Source organism: Xenopus tropicalis, chromosome 10 (assembly GCF_000004195.4).
Source record: "Xenopus tropicalis strain Nigerian chromosome 10, UCB_Xtro_10.0, whole genome shotgun sequence".
Classification (NCBI taxonomy): domain Eukaryota; kingdom Metazoa; phylum Chordata; class Amphibia; order Anura; family Pipidae; genus Xenopus; species Xenopus tropicalis.
Window position 1 is genome coordinate 37,915,347 of NC_030686.2, and position 27,440 is coordinate 37,942,786.

The 27,440-nt window shown below is 44.6% G+C and overlaps 2 protein-coding genes across 3 annotated transcripts in view; one reads left to right on the forward strand and one right to left on the reverse strand.

The window, feature by feature from the left end:
- The window catches only part of ada (adenosine deaminase), an 85,228-nt gene that overhangs the window by 5,239 nt on the left and 52,549 nt on the right, over positions 1-27,440 (forward strand). The gene's annotated exons all lie outside the window — the stretch shown is intronic.
- On the reverse strand, positions 1,335-13,409 carry ada.2 (adenosine deaminase, gene 2). Of its 2 annotated transcripts, none has more exons than XM_012971519.3 (11): positions 13,196-13,409; positions 11,420-11,481; positions 9,933-10,058; positions 8,971-9,114; positions 8,172-8,287; positions 6,461-6,585; positions 6,169-6,240; positions 5,816-5,917; positions 4,444-4,511; positions 2,806-2,935; positions 1,335-1,561 (listed from the first exon to the last, which is right to left on the reverse strand). In XM_012971519.3, the coding sequence occupies exons 1-11, from the start codon at positions 13,229-13,231 to the stop codon at positions 1,466-1,468; spliced, it is 1,077 nt and encodes a 358-aa protein (XP_012826973.2). In that variant the 5' UTR covers positions 13,232-13,409; the 3' UTR covers positions 1,335-1,465.

Sequence of the window (27,440 nt, forward strand, 5' to 3'; positions counted from 1 at the left end):
TGGGGGGATAATAGCCTCTGGGAAGGGACTGGGGCTGTGGGATAGCAGGTATAGTAGGGAGAGATGGTGCCTATAGTAGCAGTGGGGGGATAATAGCCTCTGGGAAGGGACTGGGGCTGTGGGATAGCAGGTATAGTAGGGAGAGATGGTGCCTATAGTAGCAGTGGGGGGATAATAGCCTCTGGGAAGGGACTGGGGCTGTGGGATAGCAGGTATAGTAGGGAGAGATGGTGCCTATAGTAGCAGTGGGGGGATAATAGCCTCTGGGAAGGGACTGGGGCTGTGGGATAGCAGGTATAGTAGGGAGAGATGGTGCCTATAGTAGCAGTGGGGGGATAATAGCCTCTGGGAAGGGACTGGGGCTGTAGGATAGCAGGTATAGTAGGGAGAGATGGTGCCTATAGTAGCAGTGGGGGGATAATAGCCTCTGGGAAGGGACTGTGGCTGTGGGATAGCAGGTATAGTAGGGAGAGATGGTGCCTATAGTAGCAGTGGGGGGATAATAGCCTCTGGGAAGGGACTGGGGCTGTGGGATAGCAGGTATAGTAGGGAGAGATGGTGCCTATAGTAGCAGTGGGATAATAGCCTCTGGGAAGGGACTGGGGCTGTGGGATAGCAGGTATAGTAGGGAGAGATGGTGCCTATAGTAGCAGTGGGGGGATAATAACCTCTGGGAAGGGACTGGGGCTGTGGGAGAGATGGCATCTGTAACATAGGATTATAATATTCTGAGTGATACTGCCATCTTCTGGGAAGCTACCAAACAGCAGGTCAGGTAGAAACCTGGGCAGTTATTAATGGGAATAGACCAGAATGAATGTTCTGGGTGTGAACTGAATCACATCTAGTAAATTCAGACCTTTAAATATGACTGTGTGCTTTGCTGACAGTGTGACATTACCCTTAATCAGTGCAGTGATTTACATACTTATTTCAGATGCAGTATCCTGACTTGTATAACAGTGAGACCACAAACACTTAGGGGCAGATTTATCAAAATGTGAGTTTAGTGCTTAATACATAAAAACTCACCACCTTCTATTCATTCCTATGGGATTTTAAGAAGCATATTTTTCAATTAGTGAGTTCTAACTTTCACCCATTGATAAATACACTTCAAAAAATCCCATAGGAATGAATAGAAGGTGGTGAGTTTTTATGTATTAAGCTCTATTTCTGCCCCTTGGAAATAATACAATATATTCATGTAGTGTGTGGTGGGGTGAGGGCTGCCTTTGAGTAAGTGATACGGATACAGGCCGGAAAACAGCATTAGCATTCCTAATTATGATATTTTTTTTACTCTCCTATTGCATTTATACACAGTAGATGAATGTAGGAAACTCCTCAGCACTTTATTTAGTGTTATAGATTTCTCTGATTTCTGTTTCAAGTACAAAAGTGATTTTGGGCACATAATTGAAGAGACATAAAATATCGGTGCTTCTCATAGACGTGGGCCGAGCTACAGACCAGCCATCCCATAGGCAGCGTATAACCTCTCCAACAGCTCCTTCTTCTCATCCTCCGGAAGGAAGCAGGAACGAGCGGCATTAATGTTCTGAAAGTACAGAATCAGACAAAACCTATTTTGTTTTTGTATTCTGTCGTATAGATGCCCTGTTCTGCATCTTCCTTATTATTATAATGATATTTTTTTGGGGGGGTTTCTAGTCGGACTTCCCCCCATTTATCTGCCGGTTTGCGATGTAAAATTGTGCCCAGGCCCAGACTGGCAATCTGTGGGTTCAGGCAAATGCCAGAGGGGCTGCTGTAAGGTGCCATAGACAGTCACTATTTATTGGGCTGGGGGGGCTGTTTGGGCCTCTGGGTACTTGGAATGCCAGGACCCAGGCCCAGACTGGCAATCTGTGGGTTCTGGCAAATGCCAGAGGGGCTGCTGTAAGATGCCATAGACAGTCACTATTTATTGGGCTGGGGGGGGGCTGTTTGGGCCTCTGGGTACTTGGAATGCCAGGACCCAGGCCCAGACTGGCAATCTGTGGGTTCAGGCAAATGCCAGAGGGGCTGCTGTAAGATGCCATAGACACTCACTATTTATTGGGCTGGGGGGGGGGGGGCTGTTTGGGCCTCTGTGTACTTGGAATGCCAGGGCCCAGGCCCAGACTGGCAATCTGTGGGTTCAGGCAAATGCCAGAGGGGCTGCTGTAAGGTGCCATAGACACTCACTATTTATTGGGCTGGGGGGGCTGTTTGGGTCTCTGTGTACTTGAAATGCCAGGACCCAGGCCCAGACTGGCAATCTGTGGGTTCAGGCAAATGCCAGAGGGGCTGCTGTAAGATGCTGGGGGGGCTGTTTGGGCCTCTGGGTACTTGGAATGCCAGGGCCTATTTTAAATCCCAGTCCGGGCCTGTCTGTGCCCCCACTAACTGGCTGCCCTTGAATATTAGAAAAATACTTATTGCTCATCTGAGCACTTTTGCAACTTAAGGTAGCCATACACAGACAGATTTCAGCTTCTGATTCATCCCCCCTAGGCTTTATCAGTAGCTTATCTACCCATGTATAGAGCCCACTGACAGGCCTGTCCAATTGATGCCCACTGAAAATCATTGGATAGGTTTAAAAATCCTGGCTGAGGGGCACATTGGCACCTTGATGTAGTCGTCATCTGACAGGTCTCTGTGGGCCCCCATTTGATCCTACTGTTGGCTCTAGGGCTGGCCGGGGTACAGTGGGGGGCACAGCTCAGGCCTATAGACTGTAATAGTGTTACTGAGGCTGTTGCTATGCTGTACATAGAGAGGGCAACGTTACTTTGATATCAATGGGAGAGCACTTACCGCATGCATAAAATCTTTTTCAGTAAACCCCATGTACGTTTCAGCAAGAGCGTAGTCATATTGAAGGGTCATGCCGATGGGGAGGGGCCCATCACTGCTTAATGAGTAATTAGCTCCATCTTTCTTGAATCTGAATTAAACAGAAAAAAATATATTTTTAAAGAACCATATTAAATATGCACACAAACACCCACATAGCCGGGCTGGCCGTCAGGGAGAACCGGCAGTGCAGTTATACAGGGTGCGCCAATACAGCAGGGGGTGCAGTACTCATTCTCTTACTACTCTGTGTATTTATGTAAGGTATCAATCCCACAGCAAGGGAGTATTCGTCTCTCACTGAGAGTGTGTTTGGGCCGACTGGCTTTGTATGTAAGGATTTCTACTTGCTCTGTTGCACCAGATTTGCAGTTTGAGTATCACTCATGTATTATAAGGGATAATGTACCCCCTACTGTAAATGATAAGGATATTAGAAGTCACTGAGGGGTTCTGTGCCCATATAAAGGCACAAGGCTGCAGGCTGAGTTATACAGGGAACTCTGATTATCACTCATGTATTATAAGGGATAATGTACCCCCTACTGTAAATGATAAGGATATTAGAAGTCACTGAGGGGTTCTGTGACCATATAAAGGCACAAGGCTGCAGGCTGAGTTATACAGGGAACTCTGAGTATCACTCATGTATTATAAGGGATAATGTACCTCCTACTGTAAATGATAAGGATATTAGCAGTCACTGAGGGGTTCTGTGCCCATATAAAGGCACAAGGCTGCAGGCTGAGTTATACAGGGAACTCTGAGTATCACTCATGTATTATAAGGGATAATGTACCCCCTACTGTAAATGATAAGGATATTAGCAGTCACTGAGGGGTTCTGTGCCCATATAAAGGCACAAGGCTGCAGGCTGAGTTATACAGGGAACTCTGAGTATCACTCATGTATTATAAGGGATAATGTACCCCCTACTGTAAATGATAAGGATATTAGAAGTCACTGAGGGGTTCTGTGACCATATAAAGGCAAAAGGCTGCAGGCTGAGTTATACAGGGAACTCTGATTATCACTCATGTATTATAAGGGATAATGTACCCCCTACTGTAAATGATAAGGATATTAGAAGTCACTGAGGGGTTCTGTGACCATATAAAGGCACAAGGCTGCAGGCTGAGTTATACAGGGAACTCTGAGTATCACTCATGTATTATAAGGGATAATGTACCCCCTACTGTAAATGATAAGGATATTAGCAGTCACTGAGGGGTTCTGTGCCCATATAAAGGCACAAGGCTGCAGGCTGAGTTATACAGGGAACTCTGAGTATCACTCATGTATTATAAGGGATAATGTAAATTATAAGGAGATTAGAAGTCTCTGAGAGGTAATGTGACCGTATAAAGGCACAATAATATAGACCAAGGGCTTTTATACAAGTAATTGACCCTGAGATGATTTCTAATATCCTAGTTTATAACAGAGAGTACATTATTTTCTTAAAATACACAAGTTTCAATGAATCCTGTCCCACAAGTGACACCACTACATGCAGATTATAACTGTTATCATTATGATTATATATTGTACAGGATTTTCATATATTTGGAGTATATTAATATAATATGTTGCTCTTACTGGATCAATGGATGTTTTGTGAAATCAGGGTCACAGGCCCCAGTTATGTAACTGCAATAGGGGCACATCTGCAATAAATGGAAGAAATGTTAGATATGCACATTGCTGTAGGATTAGACATCCAAACCACATGGACTTAAAGCGATTCTGTCATGATTTTTATGGGGTACTTTTTATTTCTAAGTTACACTGTTTACATAGCAAATAATTCACTCTAAAGTTTTATTCTTGAACCAACAAATGTATTTGTAGCTGTAATATTGGTGTGTAGGCGCTATCTCAGTGCATTGTGCCTGAGTCTGAGCTTTCAGAAGGAGCCAGCGCTACACATTAGAACTGCTTTCAGCTAACCTATTGTTTCTCCTACTCCCATGTAACTGGAGGAGTCCCAAGCCGGACTTGGATTTCTTACTATTGAGTGCTATTCTGATACCTACTGGGAGCTGCTATCTTGCTCCCTTCCCATTGTTCTGCTGATCGGCTGCTGGGAGGGGGGGAATATCACTCCAACTTGCAGCACAGCAGTAAAGTGTGACTGAAGTTTATCAGAGCACAGGTCACATGGCTGTGGCACCCTGGGTAATGAACAATATGGCTACCCCCCATGTGAAATTTCAAACTTATATAAAAAAAAATCTGTTTGTGTTTTTGAAAACTGGATTTCAATGCAGGATTCTGCTGGAGAAGCTCTATTAACTGATGTGTTCTCAACAAAACATGTTTTCCCATGGCAGTCTTCCTTTAGACAACTCAAGTGATAATTATTTTTATCTCCTCTTTTTGCCCTCATTTGTGTAGCGACCTAGTGAAGTGCTTGATAGGTATTATGCACCATCTAAATCATGCCAAAGACTAAAGGCAGGGGTGTCAGAAATACAAAAATAATAACTTCTATTTACAATATTCTACCATATATACCATAACATTTCAGGACACAATTGGCATGCCTGAAACTATAGGCAGACAAAACAGGCAAATGGGTAGGGGGTACATCAGCTCCCTTCCTACCCCTAGTTCCATCTGGCTGAAAGAACAATGATGCCCTCCCCACTTGTCAAGATCACACATTGCATCACCCCCTGATGGCAGCTCCCCTTCTCCCTGCTTCTAGCTGATAATTAACCTCAGAACTAGGGTTTTGCTCAGGAAGTCCCACCATGTCAGCTATGCCCTTTGCCAGGGAGGTTTCCCATTTGGCCCAGGAGTAGTGTGATCACAGTTTCTGTCCATAGTTTACATAATGGAAGGGAGAACATGTTCTTTGGTCTCCACCTAGTGCCAGGGATGGATCTGCCGGGAGCCTGGAGCAGAAGGCTCAGTCTCAAGCTTTAGACCCTTTTGAAACCTTTGCATCCAAGGACACAACTCTTACCTCAAAATGCATATCCATGTCTAGCAATCTCTTATACAGGGTTGGGTCCTGTATTGTGTGATAGCCATGGCCAATTCTCTCTGCCTTTAGCATTTGCACCGCCTGAACAGAAAAACAAAATAGACAAACCACTTACGGAGAAATTCCAAAGCTGCTTGATTTTCTTTCAACCATTATACAGTATAAAGTGTTGTGAATGCTACTTTGTCAAGACCTGCTCTTCTCACTGTGCTCTGGAAACTGCTTTCGTAAAGGGTCACTATACCAATATTTTTATTATTTTATATTTTGTCTAATGAAAATAGAAGGTCAACTCAACTATATAAACTGATATACATCAGTGCCATACATACCTCTTTGACCACTGAAGGCAGGCCGGCCTCCCCAGCATGTACAGTTCTGTGAATTCCACATCTTACAGCCTCCTGAAATCATTTTTAATAAAGTCAACATTATATTTGTTAATATAGATATTAAAAAAACATTTCTTGCAGTTTGTCTCACGTGATCTTTCTCAGGAACAAAGATGCCCATGCAAAATCCACCCGTGGTCTTGACCTTCGACCAATCTGCCCTCCAGTTCATATGCTCAGATTTGATCTGCATTGATTTCTCTTCCATCCTAGTGCTTTGTTTCTCACTCACCTGGAAAGCTTTCAGGTGCCCTGGGAACGTCTCACTTTTCAAACCTTCATCTCCTGCCAGATCGATTCCGACTACGCTATCATTGTGGTACTTCTTGCACAGCTCCACCACATCAAACGACCAGTCTGTAGTAAGAAGATAACCAATGAGCAACTGCGCCCCCCAGAAGTCATCACAATAGGATATTACTGGCTGAATATGCACCACAAAATAATAATCCCAGGACCGTTAACCCTGAAAGTCAATTATTATTGACTTTTATCCTTTATATAATCATCCATTTGAATGTTGTCTCAATGAATCATTCAAAACCCCTTATTTCAGTTAAAAATGTTTAATCTAAAGGGGTTTTTAACATTACTTCTATGCCCAAAGCATTCACCTGCCTAGAGTTGACTTAAACCATCATATGCAGTGCCCAACCCCTGCCTGCTAGCCATACTAGCCACGCCTTTTCCCCACAGACCACACCTACTCACTCCACTTGAAACCCAGACTCTCCATTAGAAAATTGAGCTGCAATGCTTAGAAGGTGCTTAGAAAAGTAATAATATTTAAGAAATACTTATATCATTCTGCTTAGCTTCTTGATCTGTCTTTTCTCTCTGGTTTGTACTTTAAAGTGCTCTTCTGAGCACTTTTGCAAGGTAGTATTGTGTAAGTTAAGGGTGTCCAAGGTAGCCATACACTAGCTGATCCGCCACAATAACTGATCTAGTTGCCCCTTAGAGTGGCTCTACATCAGGGATCCCCAACCTTTCTTACTTGTGAGCCACAGTCAAATGTAAAAAGACTTGGGGAGCAACACAAGCACCATAAAAGTTCATGGAGGAGCCAAATAAGGGCTAAGATTGGCTATTAGGGGCCTCTATGCACCCTATCAGCTTACAGGGGCTTTATTTGGTAGGAAATCTTGTTTTTATCCAACCAAAACTTGCCCCCAAGTCAGGAATTCAAAAATAACTCCCTGGTTTGGGGGTACTGAGAGCAACATCCAAGGGATTGGGGAGCAACATGTTGCCCTGAGCCACTGGTTGGGGATCACTGCCCTACACCAACATGGCCACCTTCCACTGTTTATCCCAAACAATTGAAGCAGCTGAGGTTCCTCTTCATTCCTTCATTTATTAATGCCCTATATACTCACTAACACAGGGCATCAATGGGTAAAACGTTTTCTAGAATCTGCTTAGAAGATCACCAGCTGCGCCTCAGGCTGAATCTATGTGAATAAGCTTCTTCTGATCCAGTATATATTTCCATATCGCCCTGGGCTCTTTACAAAGAAGAGCAAGATAGAATTCTCCAGAGTATGGAACAAATAAGTGATGAGGTTAATGAAAGCTGACAGACTCCAGGATTGGAGAGAGGTTAGTTAAGGCCGGCTCGCCATTTGTATTCAGCTGTTCTTTAAAAAGATATATCAGTTGTTCTCTCAGCCTTCACATTCATGTAACAGACCTGTCTAAATCATCTACTATGGTTTCCTCAAGTGCTGGTGTCATGGAGACTCCATTACTGTCAGCTGGTTTGGCATGTTACTGCTGTGTTGTGAAACAACAAGGACATTTATCTAATTCATCATCTCACTTTTTTATCCAATCTGTCTTTAGAGGGACAGTTTAATCAGGGGGGTTGGGGAATGTAAGTGCAGGATACTGGGAGGAGTAGGCAACGCACTGGGGGACAATCCAATTGGTAAATGTATTACTTGGCATGTGCCGTAGGCAGCACAGAATTGACTTGACTTTGATGTTGAAATCCTTTTCTCCTTCCTTGAGCCCTTGGTTAACAAGATCCACCACTTCATCTGGAGAGAGGTCGCCTCTAGAAGAACAGATACATCCGTTTAGGTTTATTATAGGTTCAATAATGTAAGTATTAACACTCGTAAACCTTGTGACTGGTTGCACTGCTACACATGGTACAGGAGAATGAAGATCAGACATAACACTTATTTAGATCATATGGATGGATCTTTTCAGCTCTTGTAGAGTTATAAGGAGCCAGCACGAGGTAGCTTGCAAACCTTTGAAGTCATCAGGCACCTTGCCATACAGAGATATTAGCTGCTAGAGAAACAGAATATAACTTGGAAGTATGACTATGAAGATTTTCATTCATCCAGGTCATGGTATATCTAGTATAAATAAATCTAAACCAACTGGACTTGTTTGGTAATCATTGAAGACGTTCCACTACTCATCCGAGCAGCTTCTTCTGAAGTTTAAGAACTGAAGAAGCTGCTCAGATGAGTAGTGAAACGTCTTCAATGATTACCAAACAAGTCCAGTTGCTTTAGATTTATTTATACTAGATATAACTTGGAAACTTATTTAGATATCAGCTGGAGACCACCCCAAGGCTTTCACAGTAAGTTCTATCCCATCGCAGTGTCTAAGTAAGTTCAATCCCAACATTTAGAACTGAGAAGCACCTTCCCCTCAACCTTTCCTTCATTTTAGTAGTGAACGGATTTGACCGGAAATGTAATGTTCCCAGTGGCTTACTCTTTTTGTCCCCATGGAATAGGATCCACTTTGCAGTTGGCAAAAAGTTGAGGGCTGTACCGGACTTCACAGTAAATGACTCCTTGTTTGGCTTCCATCTCAACAAATTCATATGCAATTCTTTTAACTGCTTCTCGGTCACCTCTGTAGAGAAGAACACAAGGCTGAGTAGAAACCGTGGCATCCATGGACCTGTACTGCTTCCTATATCATCTTATATTACATTGTTTTTCTGTTAAAGTGCACCTATCACCCCCATATTGTTCTCTGAGCGTGCACAGCTATACATTTTGGATGTGCGCCCAGGGGAGGGGGTTAATCGGCCGGCAGGTGTCCCTAAGGGGGCGTGGTGGCTGACACAGGGGCTTCTGTGGCAGCAGCCATGGTGGGCCCCACACACTCCAGTATGACCCTGGGTGGAATAAACAATATGGGGGGTGATAGGTGCCCTTTAAGAATTCAATACACAAAGGGGAGTATTTATTAACATTGGAGACAAACAACACCAGTGATCAGATCTTGTTTGTCTCCAATGTTATTAAACACACCCCAAGCAGTCAGAGAATACAAGCCTTTGCATAGGCCCAAAACAATCCTCTACTAATCAATATCTGATCAGTAGTTGGCTAGATACGTATCATATCTATCATTTGGCTAGATACGTATCATATCTATCATTTGGCTAGATATTTATCGTATAAGGTCATATATATGGTTCCACTGCCAATGGGTCTGAAGGCCACTGCCACATCTTGGCCAAAACTGAAGACAGATTTGATCACTTAATGACTATGGAAAGTCTACTTGTGTATCTACTTCTGTATGGTTTTACTTGGTTGTTGGGTATCCTGATAGGGAATATTTCATGTAATGAGGTTGTCTATCTAAAGTATCTGGGGAGATCCGTTGATCATAACCTGGATGGAATAATCCATTGCCACAAATTCTAGAATGATACTAACGCAACAGGGGGCATGAAGATCTCAAACTTGGAGAGAAACTCCGTCAGGCTTCCTGCTTGGGTGCAAACAACCTTCTTCTTGAGATCTTCAACGCTTTCGATTCCTGGCAAATGCATCTGCTTTTTTCTGAAGGAAAAAGAATAAAAAGAGAGTTGTGGCATCAGTACAGGTAAAACTACAGAGAGTCAATGCATTGAGCTAAATTCGTATATTATGGGCCATGGGAACCAGGGACAGCCTGCATCATCTATCAGAACTTACAACTACTAAAGAGCAATACAGGAATAGGGTTACACTTGTGTTGGATGTGTTGTTTTATTTGAGCTGGAATTGTAATCCTTTGAAGTATTTTGTTTGTATTTTTATTACACTTTATTTCTAGTAGAAGATAACAGCTTGTCTTTTAACTTGGTCTATTTTGTAACAATACAGGTATGGGATCCCTTAGGGCTCTGGCACACGGGGAGATTAGTCGCCCGCGACAAATCTCCCCGAACTACCATCCCACGGCGAACATGTAAGTCGTGAACCCGTTATCCAGAAAGTTCTGAATTACGGGAAGGCCATCTCCCATAGACTCCATTATAAGAAAATAATTCAAATTTTTAAAACTGATTTCCTTTTTCTCTGTAATAATAAAACAGTACCTGTACTTGATCCCAACTAAGATATAATTACCCCTTATTGGGGGCAGAACAGCCCTATTGGGTTTATTTAATGGTTAAATGATTCCCTTTTCTCTGTAATAATAAAACAGTACCTGTACTTGATCCCAACTAAGATATAATTACCCCTTATTGGGGGCAGAACAGCCCTATTGGGTTTATTTCATGGTTAAATGATTCCCTTTTCTCTGTAATAATAAAACAGTACCTGTACTTGATCCCAACTAAGATATAATAACTCCTTATTGGAGGCCAACCAATCCTAATGGGTTTAAATGATGTTTAAATTATTTTTTAGCATGGAGATCCAAATTATGGAAAGCCCCCTTATCTGGAAAGCCCCGGGTCCCGAGCATTCTGGAAAACATACCTATACCTGTACTGCTATACACCGTGTATGGCCCTTCGGCACACTCCATCCAATTGTTCATGCCAAGAGCACTACATACACAGTACAGGTATAGGATCCATTATCCAGAATCCTGTTATCCAGAAAGCAACATATTAGGCGAATAAGGCCAGCACTGAAAATGATTTCCTTTTTCTCTGCAATAATAAAACAGTACCTTGTAATAATGAATCCATATTGGAGGCAAAATAGTCCTATTGGGTTTAATTAATGTTTAAATAATTTTTGGTAGACTTAAGGTATGGAGGTCCGAATTATGGAAAGATCCCTTAACTGAGAAACCCCAGTCCCCGAGCATTCTGGATAACGGATCCCATACCTTTATATGGATTCCTTGGACCCACGTCAGCACTAGGGATGCTAGAGACAAATCCATTCCGACAGCAGCTTCCACAGACTGGTGATGAACTTACTTGGCAAAGTACAGAACAGTTTCCGGCTTCATGGCAGCATCAAGATGGATGTGGAGCTGCACCTGGAAATAAGATAATAACACGCAGGGTTAATAAGAACCACTGAACCATGAATGTAGCTTCAATTTAGGGTGACTAGATCACTTGAAAATTCAGGGACACGTCTAATAAATGCTTGTTGCAGGGCTGCACATTTAATTGCAATCTATGCAGCCCTTCTAGCTGGATTTTCTAGACGTGTCCCTGAATTTTCAAGTTGATCTGATCACCCGACACTTTCAGCCAGGGCCATATTTCTCAATGGGAAATTGAATACAGGATCTTATTTTCTGTTTGGGAATGTAATACTATAATACAGAAAGCTCTGTATTGGCCAAAGGTAAAATATGCTGAGCCCTCTGTAATGATTTATTAATTGTTGTTAATGTTCTGAGGCAAATCATTTTAATGCTTCAGCAGTGCAAAGGTTGGTAAGGTGCCCTCTGATCTTGGAGAAAAATCAATGTTTCTTATTATTGTGGATACATTCAGATAGGGCATACTATGAAATGCTCTTTTTATATTAAGTACAATAATCTGAACATAATGTAACAAATCAATTTTCAGAGTTTCTTTCCTTTTGTATCAATCAGTATTATTAAGGCATTTCTCTCATCTTTCTGTACAGGCTATGAGCAAACTTAGGGGGCTGTTCCTGCTGAATTGTGCTTAGTACAGGGGAATACCTATGCTGCCATAGTTTTATGGTATCTCTCTGTACAGGCTATGAGCAAACTTAGGGGGCTGTTCCTGCTGAATTGTGCTTAGTACAGGGGAATCCCTATGCTGCCATAGTTTTATGGTATCTCTCTGTACAGGCTATGAGCAAACTTAGGGGGCTGTTCCTGCTGAATTGTGCTTAGTACAGGGGAATCCCTATGCTGCCATAGTTTTATGGTATCTCTCTGTACAGGCTATGAGCAAACTTAGGGGGCTGTTCCTGCTGAATTGTGCTTAGTACAGGGGAATCCCTATGCTGCCATAGTTTTATGGTATCTCTCTGTACAGGCTATGAGCAAACTTAGGGGGCTGTTCCTGCTGAATTGTGCTTAGTACAGGGGAATACCTATGCTGCCATAGTTTTATGGTATCTCTCTGTACAGGCTATGAGCAAACTTAGGGGGCTGTTCCTGCTGAATTGTGCTTAGTACAGGGGAATACCTATGCTGCCATAGTTTTATGGTATCTCTCTATACAGGCTATGAGCAAACGTAGGGGGCTGTTCCTGCTGAATTGTGCTTAGTACAGGGGAATACCTATGCTGCCATAGCTTTATGGTATCTCTCTGTACAGGCTATGAGCAAACTTAGGGGGCTGTTCCTGCTGAATTGTGCTTAGTACAGGGGAATCCCTATGCTGCCATAGTTTTATGGTATCTCTCTGTACAGGCTATGAGCAAACTTAGGGGGCTGTTCCTGCTGAATTGTGCTTAGTACAGGGGAATCCCTATGCTGCCATAGTTTTATGATATCTCTCTGTACAGGCTATGAGCAAACTTAGGGGGCTGTTCCTGCTGAATTGTGCTTAGTACAGGGGAATCCCTATGCTGCCATAGTTTTATGATATCTCTCTGTACAGGCTACTACATTCCTATAAAAGAGTGTTGGTTAAATACTTTATAGTATAGTATAGTTTGTATGTCTGTATAGACACCGATAAACGGGCTACATTGCGGCAATTAGCCTCATACTTATGGAGAAGGATCTAATGATTTGCCACAGACCTCCGTTCACTCACCTTGGGCTTGTTGAAGGTACTGGCTATTTTCTCCATGGTTCTAATGGCCGGTAGGCTCAGTGTGGGACAGGCTGGGTGCTTATATGAAGTATAAAACTGTGTTATTGCACCTTGCCCCTGGGTGCCGTTCTGCTCAGGGAGGAGCTCTTAGTTTTGTGTAGCTTCCGGCTGCGAGACTCGTATTTCCACTTATCTTGTGCCAAAAGAAACTTGTATGAGTTGGAGCAGGGTATAGAAGGATAAAATGATGCCTATAGTAGCAGTGGGGGCATAATAGCCTCTTGGGAGGGACTGTGGCTGTGGGATAGCAGGTATAGTAGGGAGAGATGGTGCCTATAGTAGCAGTGGGGGATAATAGCCTCTGGGAAGGGACTGGGGCTGTGGGATAGCAGGTATAGTAGGGTGAGATGGTGCCTATAGTAGCAGTGGGGGGATAATAGCCTCTGGGAAGGGACTGGGGCTGTGGGATAGCAGGTATAGTAGGGAGAGATGGTGCCTATAGTAGCAGTGGGGGGATAATAGCCTCTGGGAAGGGACTGGGGCTGTGGGATAGCAGGTATAGTAGGGAGAGATGGTGCCTATAGTAACAGTGGGGGGATAATAGCCTCTGGGAAGGGACTGTGGCTGTGTGATAGCAGGTATAGTAGGGAGAGATGGTGCCTATAGTAACAGTGGGGGGATAATAGCCTCTGGGAAGGGACTGGGGCTGTGGGATAGCAGGTATAGTAGGGAGAGATGGTGCCTATAGTAGCAGTGGGGGATAATAGCCTTTGGGAAGGGACTGGGGCTGTGGGATAGCAGGTATAGTAGGGAGAGATGGTGCCTATAGTAACAGTGGGGGGATAATAGCCTCTGGGAAGGGACTGGGGCTGTGGGATAGCAGGTATAGTAGGGAGAGATGGTGCCTATAGTAGCAGTGGGGGGATAATAGCCTCTGGGAAGGGACTGTGGCTGTGGGATAGCAGGTATAGTAGGGAGAGATGGTGCCTATAGTAGCAGTGGGGGGATAATAGCCTTTGGGAAGGGACTGGGGCTGTGGGATAGCAGGTATAGTAGGGAGAGATGGTGCCTATAGTAGCAGTGGGGGGATAATAGCCTCTGGGAAGGGACTGTGGCTGTGGGATAGCAGGTATAGTAGGGAGAGATGGTGCCTATAGTAGCAGTGGGGGGATAATAGCCTCTGGGAAGGGACTGTGGCTGTGGGATAGCAGGTATAGTAGGGAGAGATGGTGCCTATAGTAGCAGTGGGGGGATAATAGCCTCTGGGAAGGGACTGGGGCTGTGGGATAGCAGGTATAGTAGGGAGAGATGGTGCCTATAGTAGCAGTGGGGGGATAATAGCCTCTGGGAAGGGACTGGGGCTGTGGGATAGCAGGTATAGTAGGGAGAGATGGTGCCTATAGTAACAGTGGGGGGATAATAGCCTCTGGGAAGGGACTGTGGCTGTGTGATAGCAGGTATAGTAGGGAGAGATGGTGCCTATAGTAGCAGTGGGGGGATAATAGCCTCTGGGAAGGGACTGGGGCTGTGGGATAGCAGGTATAGTAGGGAGAGATGGTGCCTATAGTAGCAGTGGGGGGATAATAGCCTCTGGGAAGGGACTGGGGCTGTGGGATAGCAGGTATAGTAGGGAGAGATGGTGCCTATAGTAACAGTGGGGGGATAATAGCCTCTGGGAAGGGACTGTGGCTGTGTGATAGCAGGTATAGTAGGGAGAGATGGTGCCTATAGTAGCAGTGGGGGGATAATAGCCTCTGGGAAGGGACTGGGGCTGTGGGATAGCAGGTATAGTAGGGAGAGATGGTGCCTATAGTAGCAGTGGGGGGATAATAGCCTCTGGGAAGGGACTGGGGCTGTGGGATAGCAGGTATAGTAGGGAGAGATGGTGCCTATAGTAACAGTGGGGGGATAATAGCCTCTGGGAAGGGACTGTGGCTGTGTGATAGCAGGTATAGTAGGGAGAGATGGTGCCTATAGTAACAGTGGGGGGATAATAGCCTCTGGGAAGGGACTGGGGCTGTGGGATAGCAGGTATAGTAGGGAGAGATGGTGCCTATAGTAGCAGTGGGGGGATAATAGCCTTTGGGAAGGGACTGGGGCTGTGGGATAGCAGGTATAGTAGGGAGAGATGGTGCCTATAGTAGCAGTGGGGGGATAATAGCCTCTGGGAAGGGACTGGGGCTGTGGGATAGCAGGAATAGTAGGGAGAGATGGTGCCTATAGTAGCAGTGGGGGGATAATAGCCTCTGGGAAGGGACTGGGGCTGTGGGATAGCAGGTATAGTAGGGAGAGATGGTGCCTATAGTAGCAGTGGGGGGATAATAGCCTCTGGGAAGGGACTGTGGCTGTGGGATAGCAGGTATAGTAGGGAGAGATGGTGCCTATAGTAGCAGTGGGATAATAGCCTCTGGGAAGGGACTGGGGCTGTGGGATAGCAGGTATAGTAGGGAGAGATGGTGCCTATAGTAGCAGTGGGGGGATAATAGCCTCTGGGAAGGGACTGTGGCTGTGGGATAGCAGGTATAGTAGGGAGAGATGGTGCCTATAGTAGCAGTGGGATAATAGCCTCTGGGAAGGGACTGGGGCTGTGGGATAGCAGGTATAGTAGGGAGAGATGGTGCCTATAGTAGCAGTGGGGGGATAATAGCCTCTGGGAAGGGACTGGGGCTGTGGGATAGCAGGTATAGTAGGGAGAGATGGTGCCTATAGTATCAGTGGGGGGATAATAGCCTCTGGGAAGGGACTGTGGCTGTGGGATAGCAGGTATAGTAGGGAGAGATGGTGCCTATAGTAGCAGTGGGATAATAGCCTCTGGGAAGGGACTGGGGGCTGTGGGATAGCAGGTATAGTAGGGAGAGATGGTGCCTATAGTAGCAGTGGGATAATAGCCTCTGGGAAGGGACTGGGGCTGTGGGATAGCAGGTATAGTAGGGAGAGATGGTGCCTATAGTAGCAGTGGGGGGGGGGATAATAGCCTCTGGGAAGGGACTGGGGCTGTGGGATAGCAGGTATAGTAGGGAGAGATGGTGCCTATAGTAGCAGTGGGGGGGGGGATAATAGCCTCTGGGAAGGGACTGGGGCTGTGGGATAGCAGGTATAGTAGGGAGAGATGGTGCCTATAGTAGCAGCGGGGGGATAATAGCCTTTGGGAAGGGACTGGGCCTGTGGGATAGCAGGTTATAGTAGGGAGAGATGGTGCCTATAGTAGCAGTGGGATAATAGCCTCTGGGAAGGGACTGGGGCTGTGGGATAGCAGGTATAGTAGGGAGAGATGGTGCCTATAGTAGCAGTGGGGGGATAATAGCCTCTGGGAAGGGACTGGGGCTGTGGGATAGCAGGTATAGTAGGGAGAGATGGTGCCTATAGTAGCAGCGGGGGGATAATAGCCTTTGGGAAGGGACTGGGCCTGTGGGATAGCAGGTATAGTAGGGAGAGATGGTGCCTATAGTAGCAGTGGGGGGATAATAGCCTCTGGGAAGGGACTGGGGCTGTGGGATAGCAGGTATAGTAGGGAGAGATGGTGCCTATAGTAGCAGTGGGGGGATAATAGCCTCTGGGAAGGGACTGGGGGATTGCAGGTATAGTAGGGAGAGATGGTGCCTATAGTAGCAGTGGGGGGATAATAGCCTCTGGGAAGGGACTGGGGCTGTGGGATAGCAGGTATAGTAGGGAGAGATGGTGCCTATAGTAGCAGTGGGATAATAGCCTCTGGGAAGGGACTGGGGCTGTGGGATAGCAGGTATAGTAGGGAGAGATGGTGCCTATAGTAGCAGTGGGATAATAGCCTCTGGGAAGGGACTGGGGCTGTGGGATAGCAGGTATAGTAGGGAGAGATGGTGCCTATAGTAGCAGTGGGGGGGGGATAATAGCCTCTGGGAAGGGACTGGGGCTGTGGGATAGCAGGTATAGTAGGGAGAGATGGTGCCTATAGTAGCAGTGGGGGGATAATAGCCTCTGGGAAGGGACTGGGGCTGTGGGATAGCAGGTATAGTAGGGAGAGATGGTGCCTATAGTAGCAGTGGGAGGGGGGATAATAGCCTCTGGGAAGGGACTGTGGCTGTGGCATAGCAGGTATAGTAAGGAGAGATGGTGCCTATAGTAGCAGTGGGGGGATAATAGCCTCTGGGAAGGGACTGGGGCTGTGGGATAGCAGGTATAGTAGGGAGAGATGGTGCCTATAGTAGCAGTGGGATAATAGCCTCTGGGAAGGGACTGGGGCTGTGGGATAGCAGGTATAGTAGGGAGAGATGGTGCCTATAGTAGCAGTGGGGGGGGGATAATAGCCTCTGGGAAGGGACTGGGGCTGTGGGATAGCAGGTATAGTAGGGAGAGATGGTGCCTATAGTAGCAGTGGGGGGATAATAGCCTCTGGGAAGGGACTGGGGCTGTGGGATAGCAGGTATAGTAGGGAGAGATGGTGCCTATAGTAGCAGTGGGAGGGGGGATAATAGCCTCTGGGAAGGGACTGTGGCTGTGGCATAGCAGGTATAGTAAGGAGAGATGGTGCCTATAGTAGCAGTGGGGGGATAATAGCCTCTGGGAAGGGACTGGGGCTGTGGGATAGCAGGTATAGTAGGGAGAGATGGTGCCTATAGTAGCAGTCGGGGGATAGTAGCCTCTGGGAAGGGACTGGGGCTGTGGGATAGCAGGTATAGTAGGGAGAGATGGTTCATCATCTCTGCTAACATATGTTTTCAAATGGTGATCCTTATGCAATTTTGGCTTGCTGTTATTACAATGTAAGGGTGGACATAGTGAAGGTAAGATGTTCAGTGCTGCCAAAAGAAATAAGCTTTGAGCTACAATTGTAGAAATATAGCGCACAGTACTGGATATACACAGACAGGGGTCTCAAGGGATGATCCTCTTGTATTTATTGGGCCACTGCTCAGAGGCCTGGGGAACAGAGTATTAAACAGTGCTCATTGGAAGAGCCAACCCTGATGAATACATGTCTCTGCATGTTTTACCCCTTGTATGCTAGAAGTTATAGCTAGGAAAGCCGCTGCGGAATATGTTGGCGCTTTATAAATAAATGTTAATAATAATAATAATGTATGGTGTAAGGCTGCAACTTTATGGTAATAGCCAAAAACATACACAAGGTGTCACTGTTCCAACACCCATCACCTCACTGGGGGATATGCCAAAAACCAATATTACAAGGGACGTACAACTAGATTTATTTGTTTGTTTAACCCTTACACATCCATAGGCATTAAACTTATAGTTCTGTTTTTACAATACCTGGTTAAAAGTTGCACAATTAGATGCTGCCTTGTATTAGTGCAGATTTACCAGCCACTGGGTGGCGCTATGTGTCAGTTTGTGTCCTTATTACTGAACTGCTTGTGATTCTTTGCTTATCCAGTATGGACTAAAGTAGAATTAGGGACCCCCTTTGCATACTTTTGCTTTTTCAGTGCCTATTCATTTGCTTGTGTATCGCTAGGGTCAATCATCACTGAAGGATATTATGGATGTGTGCCTAACGCATGTCGAGAGAGAATGTCATCAACGCGCCCTCTGTAGCCAATAAGCAACAGCTGCTCTTTATCAGGAAGATGTGTTTTACATCAATGTTTTTAATAAACAACATTCCATGCTTTGAACAAGAGGAGTGTTTGTGGGGCTTCATATGGGGGCTTCTTCAGAGACAGATTTTCATGAAGTGTCGGGGAGGCTAAGAGCACTGGCGTGTGTTCTTGGGGTATTGTGGGGCATTGAAAGAATATTTTCCCTGCACACAAGGCCAATGATTCAACAAGGGCACGTCCTCATCTTCCCAACCTGCAGCCCCCAAAATCTGAGGGCTTCCCCACCCCCATATGACCTGCCAATAGAGCAAACTGGTTCCTACTGTCCTCTATTCATTGCTATTGGAACTTTTCTGGAGCTGCCATACAGCCAAACACTGTCTGTGCAATAAATATATACAACATTGGGGATCTATGCATAAGCCCACCTGTGACCTGGGTCCTCTGGGTAAATAACCCTGCCACCCAGAGCTATGGTGCCCCAATAAAAGAGCATTGACACTGTACGCAAGGTCATGCCAATGATCTGCCCAAGGCATGCCCTCATCTTCCCAAATGGCCACTTCCCAAATTTGCCTGAGCCTCACCCTCGCCCTGCATATATTATGGACCACCTTGGCAGCTCTTGTGGTATTATGCACTTTATTTCTATTTCCCTTCTATTGGATGCGCCCAGCCCCTTGCTCTTCTTACTCCCGCCTAAGTGGTGACGTTCCCCTCCGTTTAGTACAGACCTTTAAGTATTTTGGTCCTTGTAGCGATCAGTAGAAAGCTTCTGTGCTTTGTGTCATACATGTGACGGTGTGTAACACATCAGGTTATTGGGCCCATTGTCATTGTCTTTAAAGCTATTATAGACCGCAGCCGGAACCAGAGGTGGCCCTGCTCGGCACAGCCCATAGTCCAGTGGTTGGGGCCCCGGCCATGATGCACTAGTGGAGGAACCATATAACAATGCAATCTTACAGCCCACCAAGAGACCACTCATATAAAGCACATGATAATGAGGGTTGCAATCTCTGTAATCCTGTAATGGTACTTCACATTGTGATTGGGGACATTTTTTTTATTATATCAATTTTCTTTTCTTTTTTTAATATTTATTTTTATTTGCGCTGCTGTCTGGATCTGGTTGCTGGGGTATACGTGTACCTGGTTTACCACTGTGTGATCAGGGGCCCATTCAATTGTTATTAGAGGTTTCTTTTCTTGTTTTGAATACATACGTATTTTTATTTGCGCAGCTGCTGCTTGGGTCCATCTGGTCTCATAGGGTGGTAGAAGAAGCATGTGGTGTGTGCGTTTCTGCACCCTGTCGGATGTGCGCAGTTTGGATCCAAGCAGATCACACTTGGCCCATAGGCCATAGCCTAGGAGAGCCTCGTCATTAATCCTCCTCTACTCACTGTAGCTCCCCAACTTCTGATGTCAGTTACTGACCTTTGGCATTGACTCATCCACAATATCCACAATAGGACACTATTTAGTAAGTCAGATTTAAATTACATGGCAGCATCGAAACCCCTGCATTCTGCTTTAGAATTTAATAATCAGTTCCTATGACAGAGGAGCCTCATTTTCCGCTTGATGATTTCTGATGGCCCCTTAAGCTTTTCAACAACAGCCCAGAGCCCACTGAGAATGTGCAGTGCCCAGATGGCCTAACAAAATCCAAAATGGGGAGCAATGTGAAGGCCCAGATCATTACTGCTATAGGGCTGCTGAACCTCTGGGCTGGTACAGTTAGTTCAGTATATACAATTCATATATATACAGCGCCAAATTTATTGTTGGGGCGCCCCAAGGCCACTCTGTATGTGGGCAAAATTGCTGTGTCCCACATTTGTGCCGCCCCAGGCCCGGGCCTTTGTGGCCTTGCCACAAATCCAAGCCTGTATATATAAAATACTTCTAACCATATTCTTTTTTTAGGCTTCAGTGCAGGGCTCCATTTTAGTGTTATTATTCTGCGTACACATTACTGCAAGCAATGGAAAGGCATGTAAATGAACACCCATGCCCCACCATCTTCACACCCACAAGTCAATACATTTCTTTCTAAGCATTTCTAAACTACATCGTGAAAAGGAATCGAACGCCAGGGATTGGGATAAACCATGGGAAAATCTTTGATGCTCTTGGCAAGAAAAAGAAAGAATGTCTTCAATGGAAATGAAAGGGCAGAGAAAAGTCAGAGGGCAGGATTGTGCCACGGTAACACCAGTCCCATTGTATGTAATGTATAAGCAGCTGTAACTATCCCAAATAAGTGGAGCAATTGTTTCACGGCAAGTAGGAACATTCACTGGAAGTAAGTAAACATCCAAGCCAAATGTTTGCACAGTGGTTATGAGACGGCACCATGAATTCTTGTGAAACATATTATATAGAATAATAGAAAGAGCTTATTATTTGCACCAGATGACCCATGCCAGCCAATCAGGATGTAACCTTTACTTGTCTCGTTTAAAAGCAAACATCTGATTGGTTGCCATGGAATACAATACCCATAGTAAGCTTTTTTACCTGTCCACTATTAACTCTAAGCAAGGACGTAACTACAGAGGAAGCAGACTCTGCAGGTGCAGGGGGGCCCAGGAGTGTAGGGGTCCCAGCCCTAATTAATGATCAGTTTCAATATATCTTGGTAGAATAGGGCAACTTAAAAATGTTTTGCATCCCCAAATTAAATTTCCTGTGGTGCCCAGCAACATCTAGTTACACCACTAACTCTAACATTTCTGATTGCACAGAGAATGTAGCGTTAATTCTTTGAAGAAACAAAACGATAATCAGGATAAAATTTCCACATTGCCCTATATAACTCTTTGGTACTACTAGGGCTGGAAAAGGACCCATATGCTCCTATAAAGACCAAGTTTCAAAGAGTAGAGCAAATATTTAGTATATAAAACAATGGCTGGCCAACCACCTAGTCCCAGCTTGGATAGCCACATAAATATTTAGTATAAAAAATAATGGCTGGCCAACCACCTAGTCCCAGCTTGGATAGCCACATAAATATTTAGTATAAAACAATGGCTGGCCAACCACCTAGTCCCAGCTTGCATAGCCACAAAAATTACTTTGCTTTTGGCTAAATGTTAAAATAAAAAACAGAAGAAAATGTACCACCCTATTATGTGTTATTTTAAAGTGCTTTTCCTGCTAAGGAGGGCCGCTGAGTGTTGTAGTTGAACAGCATGAGGGACGCGTGTCAGCTCGGGAGACTTTTTTTAAGGCACAATGTGTTGGCTGATTCGGGAGCCATTGCCTGTAATGTGTAGCTATCTGCCTGTCTGCCTGTAATGTGTAGCTATCTGCCTGTCTGCCTGTAATGTGTAGCTATCTGCCTGTCTGCCTGTAATGTGTAGCTATCTGCCTGTTTGCCTGTAATGTGTAGCTATCTGCCTGTCTGCCTGTAATGTGTAGCTATCTGACTGTCTGCCTGTAATGTGTAGCTATCTGCCTGTCTGCCTGTAATGTGTAGCTATCTGACTGTCTGCCTGTAATGTGTAGCTATCTGCCTGTCTGCCTGTAATGTGTAGCTATCTGCCTGTCTGCCTGTAATGTGTAGCTATCTGCCTGTTTGCCTGTAATGTGTAGCTATCTGCCTGTCTGCCTGTAATGTGTAGCTATCTGCCTGTCTGCCTGTAATGTGTAGCTATCTGCCTGTTTGCCTGTAATGTGTAGCTATTTGCCTGTTTGCCTGTAATGTGTAGCTATCTGCCTGTCTGCCTGTAATGTGTAGCTATCTGCCTGTAATGTGTAGCTATCTGCCTGTCTGCCTGTAATGTGTAGCTATCTGCCTGTCTGCCTGTAATGTGTAGCTATCTGCCTGTCTGCCTGTAATGTGTAGCTATCTGCCTGTCTGCCTGTAATGTGTAGCTATCTGCCTGTCTGCCTGTAATGTGTAGCTATCTGCCTGTCTGCCTGTAATGTGTAGCTATCTGCCTGTCTGGCTACCTATTTGGGGCTGTTGGCTACAGTTAGTCCGAGTGCAATGTAATGTGATTAATACCGGTTTCTGTGGATGAAGAAGTCTCGCCTGCTTCCATCTAAAATTCTCCTCCTTCTGAGAACTGTAGCTCAGCAAAAGTGAGAGGGGAGTCACTATATGTATTATAGACAGTGTCATTAAACGGTTCCCCCAAGAAAAACAGGAAAATAGAAATAGAAAGCCATAATAAATACTTATCAGAAATATTCCCCCCCCCCCTCCAATTAATCATTTTCCCTATGCAAATAAATCGATAGATTTTATTATTGAAAAAAAAAAATCTTTTACGGCCCACGTTTGACAGTCTTATCTGCAACACTGTAAAGATACCATAGGCCAGCACAGAAAATGGATCTTTCAGCACATTTATGATGAGACCAGGCCAAAGGTTATTGACTTTATATTACAATAAGAAACACAGGCTTAGAAAGCAGTTTTACATTTAATGTACATTATCCTACTGAATTGTGTTTAGTACAGGGGAATGGTTATATAATATTTCTCTGTACAGGCTATGAGCAAACTTAGGGGGCTGTTCCTGCTGAATTGTGCTTAGTACAGGGGAATCCCTATGCTGCCATAGTTTTATGGTATCTCTCTGTACAGGCTATGAGCAAACTTAGGGGGCTGTTCCTGCTGAATTGTGCTTAGTACAGGGGAATCCCTATGCTGCCATAGTTTTATGGTATCTCTCTGTACAGGCTATGAGCAAACTTAGGGGGCTGTTCCTGCTGAATTGTGCTTAGTACAGGGTAATCCCTATGCTGCCATAGTTTTATGGTATCTCTCTGTACAGGCTATGAGCAAACTTAGGGGGCTGTTCCTGCTGCATTGTGCTTAGTACAGGGTAATCCCTATGCTGCCATAGTTTTATGGTATCTCTCTGTACAGGCTATGAGCAAACTTATAGGGCTGTTCCTGCTGAATTGTGCTTAGTACAGGGGAATCCCTATGCTGCCATAGTTTTATGGTATCTCTCTGTACAGGCTATGAGCAAACTTAGGGGGCTGTTCCTGCTGAATTGTGCTTAGTACAGGGGAATCCCTATGCTGCCATAGTTTTATGGTATCTCCCTGTACAGGCTATGAGCAAACTTATAGGGCTGTTCCTGCTGAATTGTGCTTAGTACAGGGGATACCTATAGTGGAATAACATTATGGTATCTCTCTGTGCAGGCAATCAGCAAACATTTTCCTTTCTCCAACACTTTTCTTCTTTTCTCCCCCTTTTCCATATTTCCTCCCCCTATCCTTTATGTTACAATTTTCTTTCCATTTTCTTATACTAATCTATCCCTTCTCTTTCCATTTTATTTTCTGCCCTTCGTATCTCTCACTATTGCTCCTTTCTCTTATTCTTCGCTCTGCCCATCGCCTTTGTCTTCTGCCCAATCTCTTTCCCCATTATTTTGTCATTCACCTAATTTTCCATATTTTATGCACCAACTTATATTTTCTCTTTGGCATTTACTTTATGTTTATTCTTTTAAGATCTTATTTCCGTAGATACATACCTGTACATATTGCTGCTAAGAATATATAATTGCAATAACATTCTGTAAGGTCATTGCATCAATAATGCTTACAGGGCCAGAGCATGTTATACACAGTGTCTGTGCTGCAGTTGTGTTTGCACCGTGGGATGAAGCCATAACCACTAAGGGACTGGAAGCCAAGTGTCTGTGCATCCAAAACTTCACATGTACATTCCATTCCCAAATAAACCTCCATCCAATTCTTTGCAGGCCTGAGGCCAGCATTTCGCTCCAGCTTCTCCTAAATTAGGAAACTGATCAGCAGAAAGATGTTGGAATTCAGTACTGGCACTTCAGGAGTATTTGGAAACTTTCTGGATCCGCTAGAGGACACAGGAAAATGATGTAAATGTACCAAAAGGCCTCTCTGTTTTCCCCCTTGTCCATGGCTGTTCCAATCCAGGCACATTTGTTTTTCTTATTACACTGCGGCCACTAAAGATCTCTAACCGTAAGGTCCCCATACACGGGCCGATCCGCTTGCTTGGCAACGTCGCCAAGCGAGCGGATCTTCTCCCGATATCCCCACCTACGGGTGGGCAATATCGGTAGAATCCAGGATAATTCGATCGTTTGGCCCTGGGGCCAAACGATCGGATTATAACGGCGGTTATAGGAAAGTCGGTCCGGGGACTCCATCTGACTAGATTTTCTAACCTGCCCGATTGAGATCTGCCCAATTTCAGGCCAGATATCAGTCGGGCAGGCCCGTTGGTAGTACCCATACACAGGCCGATTAGCTGCCTAATTGGTCTAAGGGACTGATATCGGCAGCTAGAAACAGCCCGTGTATGGGGACCTTTAGGCTAGAGGTTCCCAAACTGTGCCCAGCTTAAAGCTCTGCTTAAAGGTCAGGCAGGGTAAGATTTAAAACCTTATTTGCTTCTTTTCTTTTTATTTTCCCTGTATCACTTGCTTTCTTTCCATTCTTCGTACTCTGGCTGAATATACCAATGTTTTCCAGTATCTGATACCTTGTTATTAGCTAAGTGATCATTAACAAAGTTTAAACCTCCGAGTGTTGCCTGAACCAAAAAAGTCTGGCAGCCATTGCTTTAGGCCCAGTACCACATAATCTTGCCTGTGTGGCACAGTTACAGCACTTTATAGCTTTGTGGAATCGTGTTATAGAATCCATGCCATGAGTCTCAGGGTCCCTAAATGGAACTAAGCTGAGTAACTATAATTGTGCTTATTATACCAAACCCTACCGATGCGAAGACATAACAAGAGAAAGACATACCGACATATGGACAGAGACAGGGCCGATAGTGAAAAATAGTGAGGGAAAGGGTGAAGGACACAGGAAGCCAAGGACAAGAACTCCCAGTAGCATATCTGTCAGAAGGACGTGGAATGCTGAAGGTTACACATAAATTTTAATATAGTCACAATAATGCACTTCAAATGGCATCATCTTGATTTCAACTTTAGCAGTCAATCAGTCTCAAAGTAATCATGTTTTTTTTGCTGAGGGAGGAACAGGGGGAATGAGCTGCCCTATTATTTCCCTTAGACAGTACAGTATGGGGGTACAGCTTATTGTGTGCCCAGAACATTCCTTCTCTGTATATTTGTATTTATACATATGGGAGGGAGGTGCCATATTGTTTCCCTTAGACAGTACAGTATGAGGGTACAGCTTATTGTGTGCCCAGAACATTCCTTCTCTGTATATTTGTATTTATACATATGGGAGGGAGGTGCCATATTGTTTCCCTTAGACAGTACAGTATGAGGGTACAGCTTATTGTGTGCCCAGAACATTCCTTCTCTGTATATTTGTATTTATACATATGGGAGGGAGGTGCCATATTGTTTCCCTTAGACAGTACAGTATGAGGGTACAGCTTATTGTGTGCCCAGAACATTCCTTCTCTGTATATTTGTATTTATACATATGGGAGGGAGGTGCCATATTGTTTCCCTTAGACAGTACAGTATGAGGGTACAGCTTATTGTGTGCCCAGAACATTCCTTCTCTGTATATTTGTATTTATACATATGGGAGGGAGGTGCCATATTGTTTCCCTTAGACAGTACAGTATGAGGGTACAGCTTATTGTGTGCCCAGAACATTCCTTCTCTGTATATTTGTATTTATACATATGGGAGGGAGGTGCCATATTGTTTCCCTTAGACAGTACAGTATGAGGGTACAGCTTATTGTGTGCCCAGAACATTCCTTCTCTGTATATTTGTATTTATACATATGGGAGGGAGGTGCCATATTGTTTCCCTTAGACAGTACAGTATGAGGGTACAGCTTATTGTGTGCCCAGAACATTCCTTCTCTGTATATTTGTATTTATACATATGGGAGGGAGGTGCCATATTGTTTCCCTTAGACAATACAGTATGAGGGTACAGCTTATTGTGTGCCCAGAACATTCCTTCTCTGTATATTTGTATTTATACATATGGGAGGGAGGTGCCATAGTGTTTCCCTTAGACAGTACAGTATGAGGGTACAGCTTATTGTGTGCCCAGAACATTCCTTCTCTGTATATTTGTATTTATACATATGGGAGGGAGGTGCCATATTGTTTCCCTTAGACAGTACAGTATGAGGGTACAGCTTATTGTGTGCCCAGAACACTCCTTCTCTGTATTTTTGTATTTATACATATGGAAGGGAGGTGCCATAGTGTTTCCCTTAGACAGTACAGTATGGGGATACAGCTTATTGTGTGCCCAGAACATTCCTTCTCTGTATATTTGTATTTATACATATGGAAGGGAGGTGCCATAGTGTTTCCATTAGACAGTACAGTATGAGGGTACAGCTTATTGTATGCCCAGAACATTCCTTCTCTGTATATTTGTATTTATACATATGGGAGGGAGGTGCCATATTGTTTCCCTTAGACAGTACAGTATGAGGGTACAGCTTATTGTGTGCCCAGAACATTCCTTCTCTGTATATTTGTATTTATACATATGGGAGGGAGGTGCCATATTGTTTCCCTTAGACAGTACAGTATGAGGGTACAGCTTATTGTGTGCCCAGAACATTCCTTCTCTGTATATTTGTATTTATACATATGGGAGGGAGGTGCCATAGTGTTTCCATTAGACAGTACAGTATGAGGGTACAGCTTATTGTGTGCCCAGAACATTCCTTCTCTGTATATTTGTATTTATACATATGGGAGGGAGGTGCCATATTGTTTC

What these genes read in the sequence shown, in the direction of transcription:
- ada.2 (XM_012971519.3), bottom strand. Translation starts at nt 13,231, where the DNA reads ATGGAGAAAATAGCCAGTACCTTCAACAAGCCCAAG. An exon ending in CTGCCTACGGCACATGCCAA is followed by an intron (nt 6,586 to 8,171) that starts GTAATACATTTA and finishes TTCTTACTACAG; the next exon opens with ACTGGTCGTTTGATGTGGTG. An exon ending in TGCCTTCAGTGGTCAAAGAG is followed by an intron (nt 5,918 to 6,168) that starts GTATGTATGGCA and finishes TTTTCTGTTCAG; the next exon opens with GCGGTGCAAATGCTAAAGGC.